The 12759-nt window shown below is 54.7% G+C and overlaps 1 protein-coding gene across 1 annotated transcript; it reads right to left on the bottom strand.

The window, feature by feature from the left end:
- Nucleotides 1-1026: 1026 nt before the first annotated feature.
- Nucleotides 1027-10869, bottom strand: DUSP5 (dual specificity phosphatase 5). Its single transcript, XM_068688503.1, has 4 exons — nt 10326-10869; nt 6353-6495; nt 4790-5009; nt 1027-2642 (listed from the first exon to the last, which is right to left on the bottom strand). Exons 1-4 carry the CDS (start codon nt 10723-10725, stop codon nt 2242-2244), a joined length of 1164 nt encoding a protein of 387 aa, XP_068544604.1. The 5' UTR covers nt 10726-10869; the 3' UTR covers nt 1027-2241.
- Nucleotides 10870-12759: the final 1890 nt, after the last annotated feature.

Genomic DNA, 12759 nt, shown 5'->3' with positions numbered 1-12759 from the left:
CCCTGCCTGGGCAGAACAGCATCATCTCTGTTCCCATCACAGAAGGCATCTTATGCTGGTTTCATGTGAGTTGGTTGCTCTCTTTCTGTCAGGGTTGCAGGTCTCCTCCATGCTCAGGATATGGCACCCTTCACTAGGCCTTGTGGCCTTTCTGCTCCATAGCTGGTGCCTTTACACCACAACCGGCCCTGGTGTTTTCTGAGAGCACTTCCTGAGCTCCCTGAGGGGGGCAATCAGCTCTCCTAGAGAATTAATTGATCTGCTCTTACATTATTACCTCACCCCTCTCCCCAGCAGCTGACTCCTGTGCTCAGGTTTCCCAAGGAAAACTCAAGGCTCCTCTCTGGTGACAGCTTCTCACCTGTGAGATTTGCTTCCTGGGGAGGATGTCACAAATGGATTAACCCCACAGGTGATTTATAACCCACCCAAAGCTCTGGCATTCTCAACCCAAGAACTTGAAAACACAGCTCTTAGACATGCCACAGCGACGAGCCAGACAGAGCTAAGAGCTTCCAGCTGAGGCAAGGTGTGAAATGGCTTGGAGATGTTGGCGTTCAAACACTTCTTTTTATTAATAAAAGGCACAGCATGGGATGAGCCCTGCATGCCCTATGCCTAGTGTGACAGCAGGGGGTGGCTGGTGGCCCCCATGCCCTTTTGTCACCTACCCTGGGCACAGTGTCCCCACCACCCGTGCAGGGCAGGAAGCGGGGGCACGCTGACTGCAGGCTTTCGGCTGCAGCGAGACAGCACGGCATGTATAAAAGATGCATGAATCAAAACAGAAGCGCCTGCCCAGCCACTGGGAAGTGACGCCACCATGAGTCACGTCACTTTGTGCAAAAAAAAAGAGTCCTCCCCCTCACCTTCTCCCCCCTTCAGGCTTGCACCTTGGGGTGCTTCAGCGCTGGGCCCAGCACTGCCTGCCCTCCCCACGCCACCTTGGGGCAAGCTCCGTTCTCAGCTGGCCTCCTTAAACACTCCTGCAGCTCCAGCTCTCTCCAAGGATGACAGACATCTTGCTTTTCCTCACTTTTTGTTTTTTTATTATTTTTTACACTCCATAAAAAGTTGCAGGCTTTCTTTCACATTCACGAGATCTTCTGGAAATTATTGCCATTTCCCATACGTATTACATATATATAAAAAAAATAAAAAGGTCAACAGACAGAGCAGCTCCTTCCGAGCTTCCTGCAGACAAACTCAATGCGAGAGAAACCAGTTTTCACAGAGGAAGGCTGGCTGGAGGTGACCACACACACTAAGCAAGCCACATAACACTGAACAAGACCACTTTGCCACGCACAACACACGTCAGAAACAGTTGGGAGGGACCAAAACAGCCAAGCTTTTCCTTTTTTTGGTGTAAAAATCCAGTAGTTACAGTGTCGTCTGATGGGAAGTAACTTGGATGAGGGTTGTGGAGACATTCAAGTATTCTAGGGCTGCTCTTAAATAACGGGTGGGAATACAATAGCTCAGCAGGGCAACCTGATAGCTTAAGTTCCTTGCTTCGGTTTAAAGCACGTCCAGTACAAAAGGCAAACGCAGAAGTACGGGAAATGCCACACCTGAACGGATCCATGGTCCAGTTTGGTCTCCAGTTACGCTGCGGTCAGTACCTGGCACTGCAGAGGCTGGGACAGGAGAGGGGATTTTCACCTGGTTGTGCAAGAGGGGCCAGGCAGGGAGCCCCTGCCCACCCAGCAAATTGCTCCCTGAAACACGACACAGAGGGAGAGGGGAGCTGGGGAAGCAGCAGCACGCTCTGCACTCTCACCACCCCTGCGGATGCTGAGGTGGGGCTTTTCGGTTTGCTCTCTGCCCCACAGCTGCTGTTTATTGCTTGAAAATTTAAGGTTCTTCTCGAAAACAAAAAGGGAAGGAGGTGGGAGCTGTGAACATACAAAATGGACTTCTCATTGCTTCCCAAGAACCTGGAAATACAGTAGTGGCTGCACTCTGGATAAAAACCTAGAAAAGCACTTTTTTTCTTTTTCCATATATATTTTTTTTTAAAAAAAAAAGACATTAAAAGTTCAGAAAACCTGCCACACGTAGAGCATTTGAGTCTCAGTCAGCACACACGTATGGGAAGCATCACCCACGATGACCGCTCTGTCTCGGACTAAGTCGGTGAGGTTTCTCTATTGCACGTTCATGAAATGTTCTCGTCGGGGTCACAGTTAGGATCAGAGGACTGCACCAGCTCCCCAGGGCTGGGGGGGAGGGGGACTCTCAGCAGGATGAAGACGCTGTCATCGGGCTGAGTTTCAGCTGGTGGACGGGAGAGTGGATGGGCACAGAACTCAACACTGAGGTAGGAAAGGCGAAACACGAGCCTTCAAAATTTTTGCCTAACGTCAGTTCTTCCGCAAAAAAAGACGCGGCTTCTCGTTTGCACGAGGCGACAGGTGGGCTGGGGGTGGAAGACAAGATCTCTGACTCATATTGTAGTAACTGTCCCATGAAACCGAAGTTTGGCGAGATCAGGCTCCGGCGCTGCTTGATGTAATCGAAGGCCTCCTCCAGGCGGAGCTTCTTGGTTTTCATCAGATAGGCCATGCAGATGGTAGGAGAGCGTGAAATCCCCGCTTCACAGTGCACCAGGATCTTGCCCCCCGTTCGTCTGACATAATCTGGGGAAAAAGAAAGTCATTGCAGACATCAGCTGACGTTGGGGTTGGAAAACATGCTGTGGTGCACGCTTGAAGCTGATGGCAAAGCATGACACGGAGCCACACCATCAGCACGGCAGCCCCTGCTCTGTTGGGCACTAAGGGTGACTTGGAGACAGAAAGGAGGGGGACAAAACCCATCCTAAAATGGAGCTGAGCTGCTGCTGCTTCTGAGCTGTGCATCCCAGTTTGTTTCTGTCTCCATTTTTAACAAAGTCCTTCCCACGTGCCTATTTCTGCTTTGGTTTAACTCACTTTTCAGAGAGCTGAGGGATGGTGCGGGTATCTGGGCTGTGCTTGCGTGTGCTGTTCCTGCGTTTTCTGCCCATGGCTCAAAGCACTGACCCTAGGCCAGCCTGGCTGGGCCCTCCCACCACCAGGTATTTCAAAGGCAAGAAAGGAGCTGGCTTCCTCTCCTCAGCTTTGCTAGGAAAACAGGGCTTTTCCTTAAAGCCCTAAAAGCTGACCCCCTGCTTGGCTGGTTAGCAGCAAGTGGCTGTGCCCAGAGCTACCCTTGGAGGTACCCTTGGGTGGGGAGGCTGCGCCCGCTCCCTGGGGCCCTCGCCACAAAGCACAAAAGGGCTGGTAGGCAGCTGCTAAGCCCAAGCATCCCTTAACCAGGCTGTAATTAAGTCAGGATATAAAAGGCTTATGCAAAGCACCCATTTTACACAACAGGGAGCCACTGTGGTTACTCACACAACACAATGATTGTTATTAGATTAAAGGGAATGTGCTTAAAATAAGCCCTTTCCACACTAAAACACAGTTCAAAAATAGACATCCTCTGGTCCCTTGCCTTGAGCAAGATGTTCAAGCTCCAATTTATGGAGAAATGCACCGAGTGTGGTGCTCACTGCGTGGCACTGAAACAGCCAAGCAAGTTATCATTTCCCTGTCTTGGACTAGGGGACCAGTGCCACCGTGGCCACTTATACTTAAGTGGTGTACAAAATAAGGAAGACACAGATTTGAGTCATTCCCAGCAACTCCACCACACGGTTTTATAAAAGTGAAAACTGAAACCACCCTCAAAAAAACTTTGGGAAACTTCCAAGTGACTCAACTACTATCAGAAAGTGATGGGGATGGGACGGAAAAGTGAATTAACGTTTCCCTGAAAATTGTGAGAAGTCCTTTACCAGGAAGAGAAAGGTCTTGGAGGGCACCCTGACATTGTGTGTTTTTTTTTCCCCTCCTCCTGCCTGCAGTGTCAAAGGGCTCAAATTCAGATGGGTGATGAGTCTTAAGTCTGTAACTGGGGTTTTATTCTGTTTCTCTGACACACTCCTGGAGAACAACAGCCCTGTTTCCAGCACCATCCCCACCCAGGCTCAGGCTGCTCCACCCCACAAATCGCGCTGTGCTCGACGGACCAGCCTTCCCCTTGCTGTGCCACTGACCTACCCCAGTTCAATGCAGATTTGGGAAGGGATGGCCCTTGAGTTTTCCAAAAACCTTATTTTTTGTTCCCCACTGGGGTATTTAAACGGTGAGAGAGCGATATGATTAAAAGGAAAAATAGGAACAGCTCCGTGATAGGGGGGGATGCCAGATTTCTAAGATCCTGACTCTGGGGGGTGTCCCAGCGCAGCAAGGTAATAAGCTAACCATGCACCCGCCTGGTTTTACAGGGCCTGAAATACGTGTATTTTTCTTTTTTCACCTACACAAAAATCAATAGACTTCAGTGCTATTCGGCTATCCTAATTTGCTCCCCTGTAATGCTGAAGCTACACCTAAGCTTGCTTTGAAAAGAAAACGAAGCTAAGCAGCTCACTCGCCTGGTGGCAGTGGGAAGGGGACATTTGCCTTCCTCAGCCTCCCAAAAACCTTGCTCTGAGCGTCCCTTCCTTGCTGAAACCCCTCTGCCAGGACAGATGCTGGGGAGGGAGCTTAAACCTTCACAGTGGGAATTTACACAAAATGTCCTTCCCGATGTGCATTGTAAAATAAATTAATACATAGGAAGATGCTGAAAATTGTTAGAAATGCATATTTAAAAGAGCAGGAAAAGTGTGCTCTCCCTGCCGCTTTGGCCTTTGCTTTGCAGCCTGCTTATTTGTCAGTAAGGGCTTGAAACGCAGCACGAGAAGCTGAGCACTTACCAATGAAGTCGATGGCTTCCTGGAAGTGTGAGCTGATGTCGGCCGTGTGGCTGTCCTCCACCGGGATCCACTTGTAGCAGTACTGGTCCTTGAAGGACTCGGAACTTTTCCTGGAGACGTTGAGCAGGGCCGTGATGTGCAGGTTGGCGAGAAACTCGCACTTGGAGGCGTGATAGGCACTACCAAGGTAGAGAAAAGGCAGGATTTCCACCGGGCCACCCTGGAAGAGAAGGAGCAGAGACACATGAGTGACACCACCCTCCCGCAGGTGTTTTGAGGCCAAAGAAAAACAAGGGAGCCTGCGAGGGTGCCCGCTCCCTCCCCCCGATGGTTTTAGACCCCGCTGAGGCTGCCCAGTGAATCATTGCCCTGGCACAGCCCACGCAGGAAGGAGGTTTTCGTTTTCTGGTCCGCATCTGCGAGGCACGAAGCCGGAGCCAGCCCACTCACGCAGAAGGTTTCCGGCTTTCGGCAAAGCGCTGCCCCTCAGGAGGGGCCCGAAGTGCTTTCATATGCGGGGCTGTCCCCGCAGAGGCCTTGCCAAACACGTGTGAGGCGGGGAGGTAGATGGAGGAGGCTGCCAGAGCTCAGTGAAGGGCTCAGACACTCTCCCCACACCCCCAGTGTGAGCCCCGTAGCAGAGCACAACCCCAGTGGCACCACCGCGGGGCTCGGGCTGGGGACACCCCCTCCCCTGCGTCAGCGGAGCCACACAGGGCCACCCACCCGAGATGTTATCTCGGTTCCTCCTTCCCCAGAAGGAGAGGAGGCCGGGTGACGACACCGCGGGCAGAAAGCTGCCGCCTGACACAGCCGTGGCAGCGGGGCCGTGGCTGCAGGTAACTTTCCATGATGCTGCCGCCAGCTCCTGGGGGCGAGAAATCACCTTCCCCTGAAATCACCCCCCCCCCGAGCCACCCAGCCCAGCTTGTGTCACACACTGGGGACAGCTGGGAGCCACCTGCGTGGTATTAGGGAGGCCGGGGCCCCCCAAAAAAGGCACGGGGAGGGGTGGCTGTGCGGAAGCAGCCCGACCGCAGGGTGCCACCTCGGAGCACACGTCTTCCCCAACCCTGGGGGCGGGTGCGGGGGCACGGGGACTTCCCCCCAGCAAAACCCCAACGGGGCCCTGCTCCTCACCACCTGCTGCCGGGGCCTCTGGTGCTGCTTTGCCTTCCTTATTTTTATTTATTTATTTATTTTTTTTACTTCCTGCTGATAACTAAATGTGAAGCCAGGTGGAGGCGGTGCTGCCCAGCAGCACGCATTGATGTGGATATTGATGTGGATGGTGACAACCTGGTGACAGCCTGGTGAGACACGTGGGATGTCACCTTTAGCTGCCACCTCCCTAGCCAGCCCCTAGAGCCATTACAACTGCATTTCCGATCAAATCGTGGCAACTTCATAGAAGAACACAAATTTTAACAAATCCCACGCGCCACAGAGGCTCATCCACATCTGCCTTTGGGGCATGTAAGACTTGTGAAGCCCGAGGGGACAGGGAACAGCCTGGTGGCAAAACACAACCCAAAGGGGAGGTGACCCCGTGGTGGCACACACCTGGTCGTAGGCAGGCTGCTGGTGGGCACCCTGCTTCTCACAGTGGCCGCCGAGGTTTTTCTCCACGTCGTTCCTCTCGGGGGCAATGAGCTTTCCATCCACGCAGCACTCAGGATATTGCGAGTTAAAGGTTTCATACCCCCCTAGGGAAGGGAAAAGAGAGAATTGCGGATGTTAGCGCTTCCAAAAAAAACGTGGTTTAATTAAAGCGGAGGAGAAATGAAGCTTGGGCACTGGTAATGAGGTGGGACAGAGCCACACTGCCATTGCCCAGGGTTGATTAGGAGAAGCCTATCCCCGGGGAAGCGGGGCTGTTTGAGAGACTTCGGGCACCCAAGGAAAACCTCCGATACCACTGACAATGATTAACCTGCTGAAAGCCGATGGACGGAGATTAAAACTGTTGGTGAGTGTAAATCTATTGAGCCTAGAAAACATTAACCCCAGCACAGCAGGGCCCGAGCTCCCTCCCCCCCACGGCCACACGAGCACTGCTGAACTCTCCAGAGCTGTTCCTGCTGCCCGTGTTGGGGCAGCACAAATGTTTTATTTGCATTTTTGACCGGACGCAGGCACACGATGCTCGCAGGCTTGCCATTAATCACCGCCACGCACGAGACAGCGAGTTAATGAAGACAGTCCCACTGAAAGCAATCTGTTAAGTAACTGCTGCAAAGCTTAATGAAATCCTGTGACAGCATCTGACAAGTGAATAGCCCCACATGAGCTATTCCGCATGGTTAAATACTGCGCTCGTTACATTCAGTGCACTGCTAATGAAAAGGAATTAATCCTATTATTACATTGTTACTCAAAGTTTGTCGTCAGCTAAATCATCGCCTGCTTCCAGGCTAGGAACGGGCTGCACAGCAGCACACAGCCTCCAAAACGTGAGTAAGCCAGGGAGCAGAAACAGCCTGCAAGTGTCACTTGTGCTGTGTCTGCCACCTGTGATTTTTTTTTCAGGACAAAAATGAACAGCAAAGCTCCTGACCAGGTAAATTCAGTAATCCTTTAGAGCACAGCCCTCGAGTAAATGAAGCTCTGCGAGCAAACCCTGCGATCTGCTTCGTTAACCTGCGACTGTTTCACCCCGACAGGCGGTGTCAGCATGGGTGCCCTGATGCAGGGAGCGGTTTCCCAACAGGGTGGTCCCAGCACAGCTCCCCCTGACATCCCAGCCCCGCGCCGCCGGTGTCTCAGCCGTTTGCAATCCTGAGCAGATGTGTGCTGAAACTCATGACGTGCGGCGGTCGCCCACTCAGTCATGCCGTGGGGTCCTTGTGTTGCAAGAGCACGGCACGATGCAGAGCCCACTGGGTGTAATGAAAGCCTGCTTTCCGTGACGGGGGCCAGGAGGGCGACTTGGCGCCCCACAACACCTGCACCTTTCCTCCCACTCCCCCAGCCCCAGCCAAATGCAGCCAGCACATCAAGCAGCAATGCGACCGTGGAGGGGGAAAGGGGGGCTGATAAAATGCTATCCCTAACAACTGGTGGTGGAAAAGCCAAACGCGAGCAGTTCCCCAGCCTGTCTCAAGCCACCTTTCTCAGGGTGCCCTTTCAAATCCTCTTGTTTTCCAGAGCTGACCTTATCTTCCCCCAGCCACTGCCATCGCATCGCAGAAATATGTACGGTTCGTGGAAATAGCCCTGATCCTCCTTTACTCCCCGTGTTGTTGTTTTTAGTCCTGAATGAACACAAGCCTGCCTGAGCCAAATCAGCGTGTGTGTTCAAACAGCCACACATCTCATGTCTCTGGGGCAGCTCATGCTTGCAGTCGGTGAACGGTTAATTACAAGCCTTGGGGATCAGGATATTTGCAGGCCGTTCTTACAGTGAGTCATCTTCTCATCCCCTCCTCCAGCAATCTCCTCGCTTCCCCCTCCCCACTCAACCTAGCTTCCCTGAGGTCATTTCTGCAAATACTAGATTGCTCATCGCAGAGAGCTGTGCCGCGCTTCATTTTTAATCAATAAATAACAGAATCCTTGTCAGCACCGGGGGACCATACATTATTTTATCTCTCTGCAGGCTCCTCACCCACCGCACACAATCACTCTCGCCCTGCCGGGGCTGAGCTCACCCAGAACAAAACTGCACCTCCGCAGATGAGAGATGACACACACAGCCCCTACAAGCCAGAAAGCGAGGAAATGAAGGGGCCAGCACCCAGCTCAACACCTGATTGCCCTGTGCTTGCTGCCCTGCCTGGGGCTGGACCCCAGGACACTTGGTGGGGCCTCGCTCATCCCACCACTGCTTCTGAGGTGAGACCACCTCAGCCAACACCTCCTCCTGGCTTCCCCACAGGGGAGAACAGGAATGTAACGGGGAACCTCGAGGAGCTTTCCCCCAGTGGTTTTACAGCCCATTATTAGCGGAGCTAAGACACAGACACACACGAGGCAGCAAAGCCAGTGCTTCGGAGCCCGACGGTCCCCGCCGGGTGCTGCAGGGTGACTTATTTCCCCAGTGTCACAGAAACCTTCCCCACACCACAGCAGCTTCCTGGGGGTCCGTGGCCCCGGTGAATCAGCAGAGTTGCCCACTGAGTCACACCGGATCTGAAACGGAGCCGTGGGCTCCACGGGCCTGAGCCTGCTACCCGGAGGACTTCACAGCAGGGTGAAAAGGGGGAAACCTCCTCCTCCTCCGCTAGGTAAGGGGAAACGCTTTCAGCCTCAAGTCGACAGACTTTCAAAAAAGAGGCTTTTGCAACACACAAAAGATGCAAAGCGGAGCCCACACAGAACTCCGCCCCAGATAAACTGCCCACAGCCACAGCCACCACTTCAAAGCGTGGGGCTAGTGCATGAGGAGGGGAGGATGATCTTGTGGCTACACGAACAGGCTGAGAGTCAGCAGAGATTAATTCAGTCCCTGGTTTGCCACAGACTTCCTAGCGTGACCCTGGCGATGTTTCTTCATCCTTACTTTAATAGGGTCCCTAAGGAGTTGCCTGGCCCCACACGGTGCAGGCATCCCTGCCCCGGGGCAGCAGGATTGGTGCTTTTGGGGCGACTGCAGCAGGCTGGCAGTGCTCAGTTATAGCCAGGGTCATGGCAAAGTGCCCTGAGAGCCTTCCCCCACCTCGGTACCGGGCAATATCCCCACTGGAGGTGCCTCTACCCTAGTGGGGATGTCCTCTGGGCACTGCTCGTTACAGGAGGCACAAACTGGGGGGACACAAAAAACCTTCTTTGACAAAAGGCTTAATAAAAGCCTGTTAATCCTGGCCGGTGAGGACACTCGGGTAGAGTTTAAGAAACCCCAAACAGCCCGATTTTCTCCTCCAGCCATGCCCCCTACCGCTGCTGGGGGCTCCCAGGGATGTCCCCCCCCAGCTCTCCCCGGCCGGCACCGCCACCAGAAGGGACGGGAGGGGGGTGAGGGCTTGGAAGCGGGGAGGGCAAAAGGACAAAGGCGCTGCCGAGCCACATGGAGGGGAGGGGATGGCCAGGAGAAAGGGCAGGCCACTCCGCTTTATTATCATTGTTTTATTAGCCCCGATTTACACGAAGGGAAAACAAAAACCGCAATAAAAGGGCTATCACGCACGTGGGAGAGGCGGTACGGCCGGCCCCAAAAAGCCCCGAGGTTTCGATGAGGGCAGCGGCCCTGGGTGATGCCGTTTCTCACGCAGCCCCTCGCCCTCTCGTTGTCGTCCCCCCCCCCACCTTTTCGTCCTCCTTCCCTTTTTCTTTTCAGTCTTAAAGCCGAGGGGGGGGTGGGAGCGGAAAGGCAGCGCGGCTCAGCCGGCAGAGCCTATCCGGGATTTATCTCCAGTGGGTGGAAAAGCGCTGAAATCCCGGCGTTACCCCCCCTGCCCTCCCCCAGTAAGCACTTGAACCACCCGGGCAGCGGGCGAGGAGAGGGGAAAGGAGCCCCCGGGGGTCGCCGCTACCCCGGAGGGCTCCGGGGTCGGACCCTTAATCCCCCCACACACACCCTAACCCTCCCGATCCTCACCTTTCAAGAAGCAGACCCTGGCCCCGGCCTCGGGGAGGCTGGAGAGCAAGGCGTTGAGGACGATCTGCGCCGTGCTGTCCTTCTTCAGCTTCTGCCAGTGCCCCGTGCCTTGGTCCAGCACCACCACGGCGGCCAGGCGGGTCCCCCCCGGCCCTGCCCCGTCTCCCCCTCCCCGCAGCAGCCGGGCTCGGGCCGCCTCGTCGGGCACCACGAAGTGGAGGGGCACGGCCCCGCCTCGGGCCCTGCGCATCACCACCGAGTTGAGGTTGACGTTGAGCGAGCCGCGGAGGCAGGAGGCCGAGAAGGAGAGGTAGGGGCGGCAGTCCAGCACCAGGCAGCGGGAGGGCTCCTTCCGCAGGAGCTTCCGCAGCTGCCGGCAGTCGAGGGAGGTGACTTTCATCGCGGCCGGGAGCCGCGGGGCCGCTCCGCATGGACGGGACGGACGGACGGAGGGGCGGACAGACGGGCGGACAGCCAGCGGATGGAGGCGCCGCGCAGAGCCCGCGCAGGGAATCCCGGCCGCCGCCGCCGGGGATTTATATGAATGGGAGGCCGGGCCCTGACGGCACTGCCCATATAAGGGGAGTGACGCGGGGCGCTTTGCCTTATATGGGCATAGCCCGCCCCCCCCTTGGCCACGCCCCCCCGGCGGGGTTTCCCCTCCCCGCCACCCGGTGGAGGGTGGGGGCTGCGGGCGGTGTTAGTCAGGCTGGGGGGGGGAAAGGAAGCTGAAAAACGCCGCAAAAATCCTCCAGTCATCGGGTCCGGCCTCCTCGCCCCCGTGCTGAGGGCCGGGGGGCGAGGGGGAGGAGGAGGAGGAGGGAGGAGGAGGAGGAGGAGGAGGAGGAGGAGGAGAAGGAGAAGGAGAAGGAGAAGGAGAAGGAGAAGGAGAAGGAGGAGAAAGAGGAGGGAGGAAGGAAGAAAAAAAAGGAAAAAAAAAAAGAAAAAAAAGGAAAAAGGGGGAAAAGGGGGTGGAAGAAAAAAGGAAAAAAAAAAGAAAAAAAAGCAAAAATAAAAAAGGGAAAAAAGAAAAAGGGGGAAAAAGAAAAAAGAAAAATGAAAAAGGGAAAAAAGGAAGAAGGGGAAAAAGGAAAAAAAGGGAAAAAATAAAAACAAAAAAGGGAAAAAGAAAAAAGGGGGAAAGGGAGAAAAAGGAAAAAAAATAAAAAATTTAAAAAAGGAGAAAAGGAATAAAGGGGGAAAAAAGAAAAAAAGAAAAAAAAAGGGAAAAAATAAAAAATAGCAAAATGAAAGAAAGGAAAAAAAAAGAAAAGAAAAAAAAAAAGAAAAAAGAAAGAAAATAAATTAACAAAAAAAAAAGAAAAAAAAAAAAAAAGAAAAAAAGAGAAAAAAGGAAATAGAAGAAGAAAGATGGGCAGCACTAGGGCAGGTTTCCCACAGCAGGCTGCCCAAAGGGTTTGGGTTCCCTTTATCCTTCCCCCTCCCCGTCGATGTGTGCCTGGCTGTGGGGCACTGCCAGCGCCAGGCCGGCAGCTGGGTGAGGAGCAGGGGGTGCCCAGCGCTTGTCCCCGGGGTGCTGGAGCCCTGCAGGTTTGTGGTCTGGCAGCAAAGGGGGTCACAGCTCAGTGGGGGGATTCTGCAGAGGGAGCGAACGGCACGGGAGGGCTGGTCAGGAGCGCAGGGCCACCTGCAAGAGAAGTGCTTGGGGGGCTCATGGCTCCAGGTGCAGAGGCTGCAGGACCTGTTGTGTTGGGGGCCCACAAACAAAACACAACAGAGCTCAGGCTGCACCTGTGGCCAGGAGTCACCCCACTGAGATCCATGGGAATTGGGGAATTTGGAACTTGCCCTTTGTGTGTAAAGTGCCAGAAGAGGCCAAAAGGAGAGGTGGCGACCCCTGGAAGAAGTTGGGCGAAAGGCTGAGCTCCGGCCAAGCCGGTGACAGCCAGGAAAGGTTCCGGCGGAGCTGTCTAAGAGCAGGGTGCAATTTGTTCTGATGGTGCCCTGCAAGTATGCGCACCTCAGCGGCGGGCAGGAAGTGCCAGCCCTGCCTCAAATCGCCTGCAGCTGAAGCAGAGAGGCAGCAGGGACCGTGCAAGGAAAGCGTTCGAGCTGCTGGAGGGAACGGCAGCACCCGGTTTCGAAGCACCTCCTCTTCTTCCTCTTTCAAGCCCCGCGCAGCCCCCGGCTCGCTCCTCCAAACCTGACCCCCCCCAGCTCTGCTCTGAGTCAATCGGGTATGAGACGGAGCGAAAATAGCAGGGCTGGCGGGGAGGCGCAGATGTTCGCAGGGCGGCCTGGTGTGGGGGTTGGCTTCACCTGGCCCCACAGCGGCCCTGCTCCGACCTTCCTGCACCCACGGCAGGGACAGCTGGGCATCGCCTCCAGCCGGCTTTGGTTGCTCCCCACCAGGAGAAACATTGCAACCACCGTGCCAAAACCCTCACCTTTGTGTCATACCACGGGCAGGCCA

Source organism: Anas acuta, chromosome 7 (genome assembly GCF_963932015.1).
Source record: "Anas acuta chromosome 7, bAnaAcu1.1, whole genome shotgun sequence".
Lineage (NCBI taxonomy): Eukaryota > Metazoa > Chordata > Aves > Anseriformes > Anatidae > Anas > Anas acuta.
Note: the sequence above shows the minus strand (reverse complement) of the source record. Positions and strands in the feature narration are given on the sequence as shown.